This window comes from Sorex araneus, chromosome 6 (assembly GCF_027595985.1).
Source record: "Sorex araneus isolate mSorAra2 chromosome 6, mSorAra2.pri, whole genome shotgun sequence".
In the NCBI taxonomy this organism is placed as follows: domain Eukaryota; kingdom Metazoa; phylum Chordata; class Mammalia; order Eulipotyphla; family Soricidae; genus Sorex; species Sorex araneus.
Window position 1 is genome coordinate 151431582 of NC_073307.1, and position 10856 is coordinate 151442437.

The window sequence follows — 10856 nt, forward strand, 5'->3', positions numbered from 1 at the left end:
TCGGAGAGCTCTGTCAGAGGTTTTATCTTGTGCCTGAGTGTTCACCTCTGTGCCTGAGTCTCGGTCATGCATATCCTTCCAGCAGCCAAACTTTTGCTGGAGCAACCCACGAGCTCAGTTCAATTCAGAGTTTTTGTTTGGAGAAAATTTCTTTTCATATTAAGGCTTTCTTTCTGTTATTTCTCTTACTAGTACAGCAAGGAGAAGTTCCCTTAAGTGTTTCTCTTCTAAAGGTGCACTATGAATGTTACGGACAATAGCTAGTGGTTAACTATGGAACTTGATGCTTAAGTAAGTAGTCCAGGGTTTATTGGTGGTGGAGAATGGACACTGGTGGAGGGATGGACTCTCAAACATTGTATGAGGGAATAACAAGAACAAAAATGTGTGAATCTGTAATTGTACCCTCACTGTGACTCACTAATTAAAAAATAAATTAAAAAACAAAACTAAGTGATCCGGGGAGTGAGGGGGGAACTTCTGACACAGTCCTAATCAAAGTTACTGACTCTAATCTAACCTAAATGGACACAATCCTAATCAAAGTGACATTAGAAGAGTTATAATGCCGTAGGACTGATACCCTGATAAAAAGATGAATATCAGACCCTGAGTTAGACACACAGACAGGAAGCTGCAATATGAAATGGAGTCAGGGATTGCAGTGCTGTGCCTGTGAGCTTCAAAATGGCCAGATGTCCAGCAGACCACCAGTTGTTAGGGTAGAAACATGCACCAGATTTTGCCTCCTAACCTGAAAAAGACCAATGGAATGAAAGAAAAATGATAAAGAGCAGATAAAGTAAAGTAAAGGGACAGAATATGAAGATTGCATATTCACAGTAAATCAAACCTCGTACTTTGACTAGAAAAATCAAATGGATTAAGTCTTAGTATATTGAAGTAGTCACATGGGTAATAGCAGCAGCCAACAGTTACTTAAAATTGTAAATGATGCACTGTATTGTCTATAAATTATATCTTAAGATATCAATTAAATACTAAAATATGTGAAAAATCTCTTTATTTCCCTTTTCATTCTTTTCCTTTCTTTATTTTATGACTTGTAAATACTATAGAAATTATAACATTTTTAATAAAGTGTTGTTATAATGAGTTACTGTATAGTCCCTCTTGGAGAGCCTGGCAAGCTACCCAGAGTATCCCGCCCATACGCCAGAGCGTGGCAAACTATCCATGACATATTTGATATGCCAAAAACAATGATGATGTTACCAGTGTCTGCTCAAGAAAAATAAATGAATAACGGGATGGCACTGACAGTGAAAGTATTAATATAAGCTACAGGAATGCCCTGTAGCACTGTTGTCCCATTGTTGATCAATTTGCTCGAGCGGGCACCAATAATGTCTCCATCGTGAGACTTGTTGTTGCTGTTTTTGGCATATTGAATACGAGTAGCTTGTCAGGCTCTGCCATGTGGGTGGGATACTCCCCGTAGCTTGCCGGGCTCTCTAAGAGGGACAGAATAATTGAACCCAGGTCGAATGCGTGCAAGGCAAACACCCAACCTGCTGTGCTATCGCTCCAGGAATATCAAGATTTATTATAATTACACAGTTAAAAATATTTTTTAGGATAGGAAAGTAAAAGATAAGAAAGTTTAAATATAAAAGCAGAAATAATATAACTCAAATTCAATTGCATCATATCTATGTGAATTTTTGCCTAGACTCAGAGATTTGTCTGCCATTCAATATACTTGAAAGGAGAACCTTGGTTAACGTTTTGTTTGTTTTTTTTTTTTTTTGCTTTTTGGGTCACACCCAGCGATGCTCAGGGGTTACTCCTGGCTTTGCACTCAGGAACTACTCCTGGCGGTGCTTGGGGGACCATATGGGATGCTGGGGATCGAACCTGGGTTGGCCGCATGCAAGGCAAACGCCCTACCCGCTGTGCTATCGCTCCGGCCCCTTGGTTAACGTTTTTGTAGTGAGTGTTGCACTGTAACATTGAAAGTCAGCTTGCCCCTTTAGAACTCTGTGAATGGAGGGGCAGTTCTAACAGAAATGGAAGCGTCCCCTAAGGGACCAGGAGGAAAAGAGGGCTCTGAGGGTAGAATCTGCCTGCTGACAGCTTTGTATGGGGTTAATTGGCCCCAATGCTTGCTGTTCTTCTGGATTAATGGAGCTAAGTAGCTCATTGAGCAAATCCTGAGGGCTGGCTGTGAAGGGAGGAGTCTTTACCTTCCCTCTGCCTCTCTAGAGATGTGGTCCTTGTGAAATTTTATGAAATTTCTATAAATATCAGGAGAAAGAATAAAAGTTTAAGTTCTCTGTTCTGCTGGGAAATATTATAGATCTATATTATAAATATTTTCCGCTCACACAGCAGTATGGATATGTCATTTTTTATTCTAGGAAATTCTAAAAGTAAAGTCAATAATGCGTCACTTCTGCAAAACTTTCAGATTCCAATTCAGACTTTCTAGGAAGAGATGCATTCTGCGGAGTATCTTCCCTTCTGCTGAATGTCCAACAGAAAGCCATGAGGATATATTTGGAAAAATATTTTGCGTGCTGCAAAAACTGCACATGATACTTCTTCAAAGTAAGTCAGAACGAAAAGAGCAAAAGCAGTCAATGCTCTCCTGGATTCTCTCTTTCTCTCCTTTCTCTTCTCTCCACCATACCCCCATTCCCACCCGAGAATAGGTAATTTTTCAAGTCCAGTGAAATTCTTCTTTATAGTATCTTATTCCTCAGTTGAGTCTGGGTTTGGCCTCATGTAATTCTATGCCCTGAGAAAAGTGACACTTCAATAAGAAATATATATCCCACCATGATCAGAAGACCCTGAAGTTTCAGATCTTCCACCTGACTTATCCTTAGCTTGGTACAGTGTGGCCTCAGTCCACATTTTTTTATTGAAAAGGGGGAGTGTATGGATAAGAACAGAACCAGATTATCCTAAACATAGTCAATGTTAAGGGCATGAAAAAATTATGGGTGTATGGAAGCATGTACTCATTATCTGGAAGAGAATATGCATGTAGAATGATTAATCTATTAGATTCATTGTTACTGGGATGCATGATTCTATGAAACTATGACACTCATTATTTCATCCTATCACTGTCACACACCCTTACTGTCAGCCAAAATTTACATTCTTTTGCTGGGGTGGAGTAAGGTGTGGTGTGTGTAGTGATGAGAGACGCAATCCCTCCCATGTAGCCTGGGACAAATTTCTCTGTATCCCTATTCTTTGCTTATCCTTGCGGAGTTTTCCCTTGCTTTATCCTTGATGCTTTTTTTTTTCTCTAGATCTTTTTGGCTATCACACTTTCCCCCTTAACTCTTATTCTTTTCATCATTCTCCAGCTTGTATAACTTCTCCTTATTAGTATTTCCCATGTATACATATGAAATTCTCATATTTTTAATTTTCCTATCAGTTTGTATTTTCTTAGAAGCCATTATTCATACTGAATATGTTAGTGAATTTTTTCCTTATCTGTTTTGTATCTTGACATTTTGGCCTTCTGCTTCATGTACCTGGATCAGAAGAGATCGTTCGGTACTTTGCAGGGCCGTGTGGACAGTGTCAGGTTTCTAGGGAGCACAAAGCCTTGAGTCCTACTCTTACCCCACTTTTTCTGCTCCTGTATAAATTCTACCAATATGGACAAAATAGAACAGAACTTGCTTTAGTAGATAGTACAAAACCAAATGAACACAACCCTATACACAATCTGGATATGACGAGAGAAGAATCTGTCACAGGAAAGAAATTGTGATTTAGCAAGGACAAGAAAGTTCAGAGATTGGGATGGACCAAATGTGTTAGGAAGCATAGTAGGAGTTAGGGTTGACAGTAGCATACGTTAGTTGGAACACTGGGATGAAGTAGGAAACAAAACAATGGCCCAGACCTAACGTATTTGAGAATTTTGGAAAGCATCTCAACCTCTCCATTTAGAACCCTAATAACCATTTTATTCACAAACTATTATATTTTTTAATGATCTTTTATCTTTTAAAGGGATTGCACAGTGGTTAATAGAGAGAGGATAGAAAATAAGAAAGCATATTTAGAATTTTGTCTTTTGTTTCATTTATCAATGAAGGTTTGGAAACATCAGTCTGATGTTGTAGTATATATGATGTTACAAAGAAAATTCAAAGAAAAACTACATACTTCATGCTAAATTTTATTTTCCTCTTAGTAATGTGTGAAAAGCATTTTACTAAAAATTGAATGACTATCTTGATTATCACAAATGCTGAACTCGGATGAGGAGTGTTTAATTGTTCTGAGAGTAAAGTGCAGTTATTTATGTGTGAGAATAGAAACAATTAAAAATTCACTGTATCACTGTCATCCCATTGTTTATTGATTTCCTTGAGCAGGCACAAGTAATATTTCCATTCATCCAAGCCCTGATTAAAAATTTAAAATTAGTACATCATAATGCTACATTTTATGAAAATTATTTTTTCTATAAGCTTATCCAATGTCTTCAACTTTTGCACATAGATTTTTTTGCATAATTATATAGTATACATACATATTTATATAAACAGAGAATATAGGTATATTGAGTGCCTATATGCATCAGACCCAGTTTGATCCCCAACACTAACTGTTCCCTAAGCCCTTCAAGAGTGATTCCAGGATGCAGAGCCAGGAGTCAGCACCAGGAGTGGTGGTCCAACTCTCAAAAATGATAGGTATACACAAACTGGTAAAAACACCGATGTTTCTGGAAGAACGTTTAAGAAAAAAAATAATTATTTGTTGGCACATAAATGTTAGATTATATAATTTGAAGAGATTTCAGTTTTTCTAATCATATTATTGTACTTTGACTATTTATCGGAAATATGAATTCTTTATTTACCTATTTACTTTTGGGGTTTGGGCCATACCAGATTGTGCTTAGTACTTACTCCTGACTGTGTTCTCTGGGATCTCTTTGATATTGTCTCAGGGATCATGTGCAGTGCATGTGACTGAATTCAGGTCAGTCACATGCAAGACAAGTGCCTAAATCCCTATATCTCTGTCCTGCCACTCATCAACTATTTTCATTAAAAAAACTGACAGTAAAAGGGTATAAGTTTTTTTAGTTTTTATCAGTAGCAATGAATAACAATATTCTTTAGTCTTGGGAGTAACGATACCATTTTGGAGAAATTGCTCTAAAAATTTTGGTAATAAATAAAAATATTATTTATTAGTTGAGGTTGTACTTGGGGAATTCTTCTAAAACCTTGGAGTTATTTGAGTGTGAAAATCAGAAGCAACAAAGAAATCAGTGATTGCATTGTCAAATTCTTCTAATCAAAATATTTTCAATATTACACCAGTAAATTAACTACCTATGGACATATATTATATTATACCAGAAAACTATTTAGAGTACACATAATATTATGTATCATTTATTTCACAGAAAATCTAAAAGCTATGTGAAAATTTTTTAAATCACAAATTTGTATATTAGAATTAGAGAGCTTTTTTCTCAAATTATGGTTTTCAGGGAGGTATCTCATAGATTAGATATGTCCAAGAGGTACATTTACGAATAAATCAATATTATGGATTTTACATTGTAAAATTAGCAAATTTTAACCATATCTCATTAATAGGCTAAACATTCAAACAGGATGAATTCAAGATTATAGAATAGAAAGTAAAGAGTATGCGTCCCTAACTGCAATTAACTCTTCTTAATTTATTATTTAGATATTTATTACGTGATAAACACCAAAGAAGCTAACATCCAGAACAGAAAAGAAGGAGAAAAGGTTGTCAAAGAAAAGTATCTTATATTAAGATCTTAAATAAGTCTGCAAAAGTGGAAAAAAAACAAGTTGGAATGAGAAAATTTTCTTCATGAGGGGTACTCCAAAAATAGGAACACGTAATTATATTGTAATACTCTTGTTTTGTTCTTAAAAAAATTATACACAAAATCTAGGTTGTATTGTAGGTGTAAGTGTAGGTTTATAACCTTTTAAATATTAAATAAGCTCAAAATAAGGTAGGGACGATATTTGAACTCCATTTCAGACATGAATTCTCAGTGTGAAAATAGGAAAGTCACTTAACAAAAGTTATTGGGGACAAATTAACATTTTTTAAGAATAACGCTTTTTTTCCCCCTTCAAGAGCCAACAGTTTGATGCCATGCACTTTCTGAATCAAAAGACAGATCCCAATGAGGTTTGTCCGTCTGAACTTCTACAGAGATTCACTGAGGTCTAACGGCACTTGGAGGCATGAGGATGGCTCACTAAGAAGAGAGTTAGAGGGCAGCCTGCTGATCTTTCAAGATGTCACAAGTTTCCTTCAGTCTGCAGACACCAAGTCTTTGTCTAAAGCATCTTGTCTTTGGCCACTAGGATGGCCATGAATAACACTGTGACTGAATTCATTCTCTTTGGATTAACACAGGATCCCAGAAAGCAGAAAGCAATATTTGGGATCTTCCTGATTCTTTATCTTGCAACACTTGTGGGGAACTTTCTCATTGTGATGACTATTAAAAACAGCAGGAGCCTTGGCAGTCCCATGTACTTCTTTCTGTTCTATCTGTCCTTCGCTGATGCCTGTTTCTCTACCACCACAGCCCCCAGGCTGATTGTGGATTCCCTCTCTCAGAAAAAGACCATTTCCTATAATCAGTGCATGACTCAGGTCTTTGCCGCACATTTTTTTGGGTGCATGGAGATTTTCGTGCTTATCCTCATGGCTTTCGATCGCTACGTGGCCATTTGCAAACCTCTCCAATATATGACCATTATGCGGAGGCAGGTCTGTATCGTACTGGTGGTTGTGGCTTGGATAGGATCTTGTATCCACTCCTCAGCACAGATTTTTCTGGCTGTGAGATTACCCTTCTGTGGCCCCAATGTGATTGACCACTATTTCTGTGATTTGCAGCCCTTGTTAAAACTTGCCTGCATGGATACTTATGTGATCAACTTATTACTGGTTTCCAATAGTGGGGCCATCTGCATGGTGAGTTTCATTATTCTGCTGATGTCCTATGTTGTCATCTTGTACTCTCTGAGAAACCACAGTGCAGAAGGACGAAGGAAAGCCCTTTCCACATGTACCACCCACTTTATTGTGGTTGTCATATTTTTTGGTCCATGCATATTCATATATACAAGACCACCTACCACATTTCCAATTGACAAATTGGTGGCTGTGTTTTACACAATTGGAACACCCTTACTGAACCCTCTGATCTATACACTGAGGAATGCGGAAGTAAAGAATGCTATGAAGAAGTTGTGGTGCAGAAAGTTATGATTTCAATTGATAAATGATTTGCAATAATTAAATTCTGATCTTCCACAGTAGCTTATGTTCATTTGTCAGTAAGAAAAATTAAATATTCTTGATGGAAATAGATTATAATCTGTGTTCATATTTAGTATCTACAGCATATATTTACTAATTATATATTTATCATCCTTAATCTGAGATGATTGCTTTATATTCTTAAAGTTCATCACCATTATTTTGTTTTGTTTTTAGGCTATACGTATCTGTGTTCAGAATTTTTTCCTGATTTTGTTCTCAGTAATTATTTCTGGCAAGTTTGTGGGATAATATGAGATACCTGGATCAAACCCAGGTTTTTTTCTTTCAAACTATGCACCTTTCCCACCAAACTTTTGTTCCAGTCTCTCATAGCCATTTAAACAAACTGATATTTACTGTATCCCTATTTTTATTCAACCATATTTACATAATAATTTAGTTTCCTTTACAAGTTTTTTTTTCAAAAGTAATGTGCTAACTGACAGAATATGGTGTATGTGTACGCATACCAAAAAGTTTTCTAGATTTTACTTTAATAATGTAGGAGTACTACTATTTATTCAGCCACTGATTAAGCTGATTAATTGGGCAGGGCATGAATTCCACATTACTTTTTTATTATATTTGAATGTTAACTTTGTTTTATTATTTTATTATTATTTTGTACCCCTTTTCTTGATTAACTCTGAGATACAGCTACAAAGCTTTCATATTTGAGCTTCAGTCATATAATGTCATATAATCATCAAACACCCATCCCTTCACCAGTGCACACTTTCCACCACCCAAATCCTCTGTATTCCCTTTCCCCACCCCCCCACACCCATTCCAACCTTTCCCCTGCTTATGTGGCAGGCAATTTCCCCCATACTCTCTCAACTTTGGTTATACTCGACATTTCAACACCAGTCTCACTACCACTCAATCCTGCCAAAAAGGCAATGCTAGACAATTTGTTTTATATTGCTTGCTATGGGTAGAATATAATGTCCTGGAAATTCTGTGTCATTATTTTCTGGGAGCTTTAGATTAGAGTCTCTGGGTCTTGGTCATTGATGAGATTACATGGCACTAGGGGCAGTTTGTGGGTGTAACCACCAAGCTACTGGAAAATTGGGGACCTGGGGGAAGGAGGCCCAGTCCTGATCCAAGCGGATTTGGAGATCTCAGTCATGGGTTCCCCTATATCTAGGTTTCCTGCCAGTCCAGTCTCTGGTGAGGTTCATCATATTTTGGGTGAGGCTCATCCGAGAATGTGGAAAGTGTCCTTGGTCATGGCGGTGGATGGGTTCTGGAGGTTTTCGGCTGCCGGGGTTCTGCTTGGGGCAAGAAGAAAAACTCAACCTGCCTCCCTCTTAGGTGCCCCAGTGAAGACAGCCTGGAGTAGGGTCAAAACATTCTGCGGCATTCTCTTCTGGGAGCTTTAGGTTAGTCTCTGGGCCTTGGCTATTGATGAGATTACATGGCCCCAGGGGCAGTTTGTGGGTGTGACTGCCAAGCTACTGGAAAACTTGGGACCTTGGGGGAAGGAGGCCTAGTCTCGATCCAAGTGGGCTTAGAGATCTCAGTCACGGGTTCCCACATATAAGGATTTTTCTGCCGGTCTGCTCTCTGGTGAGGTTCTTTCCATTTAGGGTGAGATGTGTGCTCTTTTGGGTGAGGCTCGTCCGAGGGTGTGGAGAGTGGCCATGGGCACGACTGTGATTGGGTTCTGCATGTTTTTGGCTTGTCGGGGTTCTGCTTGGGGAAGGAAGGGAAATTCAACCTACCCGCTCCCCCACCTGCCCCAAGGTGCCCCGTTGAAGACAGTCTGGCACAGGTTCAGGGCATTCTGCGGCATCTCTTTTGGGAGCTTTAGTATATAGTCTCTGGGTCTTGGCCACTGATGAGATTACATGGCACCAGGGGCAGTTTGTGGGTGTGACTGCCAAACTACTGTAAAACTGGGAGCTGGGGGAAGGAGGCCCAGTCCCGATCCAAGTGAGCCTCGGTATCTCAGTCATGGGTTCCCACCTACGCTCTGCAGTACAGGCCCTAACTGCATCTTTTGATCTCTTTCGAGATTTATGGGTCTCTGAAATACGGCCAATAAATGGGCTTATATAGCTGAGCTGGAGGTGGTTTGTGGGTGTGTCTCCCATGTACCTAACTTTTGGCTATATAATTTCTGGGTAAACTTGGCCTCAAGTTGTTGGGGTCTGACCAAAGGCACAGCAGCAATTTTGGGGTATTGGAAGTCTGAAGGCATCATCAAGCTGCTGATGTATTCGCCCCATAGGTATAGTTTTACCTGCCAGTGGCACCATACCCTCTACATTTTTTTAGATTTTATTTTCATCCACTAGAATATGGTCATAAGCATTAATGAAGTAAGTCAAATGGGTCATTTTATAAAATTATATCATCTGAATCTTTTATTCCTTCAGATCATACTAATTGCCATTTTCTGGATAGTTCTTTTCCACTCATTTTGGTCTATGCTAGTTTTTTGACTGCAGTAGTAGCTACAATGAAATTGCGGATTACTGGTATTCATCATCATTAATTAACCGATTAATATATCTCACAACCTTTATTAGGGACATGTCAGCATAGTTCACAATCATGCAAATGTTACCTTTTCTGACTGATCATATTATGAGTTATTCTTCTTGAACTAATCAGAAACCTCTTGTGTCCATTTTCTGTGTTCTAATAATAACTTTCTATCCTGTTTGTTCTGTTACTCTTTAATCAACTGGTGGTTATCACCTTTTTTATCTCTAGCCATCTGAATTTGGAAAATATAGCTCTTATTTTCTATAACCATTCAATGGATATATTTGAGAATACAATGTGTGCCAATCATAAATGTAACAAAAACAATCTCTTATAGATGCGGAGTGTAATAAGAATTGGAAGTAACAAAAGTGTTTTAAAATATACAAATAATTTTTCTTTTGAGGATTGGTATTAATAAAATTAAAATATATTGACATAACAATGGCAGGAGTGAGGGCATTTCCAAAAAGATTTTGGGGAAAGCTCTGTAGGATTAGGAAGTTAGAATTAACCTCCAGAAAAAGAAGGGGGTTGTTTCTAAATCCAGGGTGTTGAAAGTGATGACTTTAAATATGATTTTGCTAACTCCAAGGGTAAAAGGAAAAACTCTAATGGTTTGATGGCTAGTGAGGCAAAAGAGGAGTATATGAGAGGTAGATGAGATTAGAGACAGAATCAGTCAGATTATTTAGGAAATTTTAGGAAAAGATAAGGAGTTTCCAAAGCATTGGAACACCAAGTGTACATAAGCTTTTAACTAGTCAATATTTTGAATCATAAATCAATGAGAAACAGGATGACAGTAATACAGTGATTTATTAATTGAACCTCCATGAGATAAAGTTGCAAAGCTGTTCATAATTGGGTTTCAGTCATACAGTGTTCCAAAACCTATCGCTCCACCAGTGTACATTTTCCACCCCAGTGTCCCCCTTTTCCCTTCTAGCTATCCTCCACCCCAAGCCAGCCTGTCTCTATGGTGGGCACTTTCCTTCTTTCTCTCTCTCTCTCTC

The 10856-nt window shown here is 38.0% G+C and overlaps 1 protein-coding gene across 1 annotated transcript; it reads left to right on the plus strand.

Moving 5' to 3' along the window:
• Positions 1-6366: 6366 nt before the first annotated feature.
• On the plus strand, positions 6367-7287 carry LOC101543964 (olfactory receptor 4C11-like). The gene has a single exon (XM_004621609.2). It carries the CDS (start codon positions 6373-6375, stop codon positions 7285-7287), a length of 915 nt encoding a protein of 304 aa, XP_004621666.2. The 5' UTR covers positions 6367-6372.
• The last annotated feature ends 3569 nt before the right edge of the window (positions 7288-10856 follow it).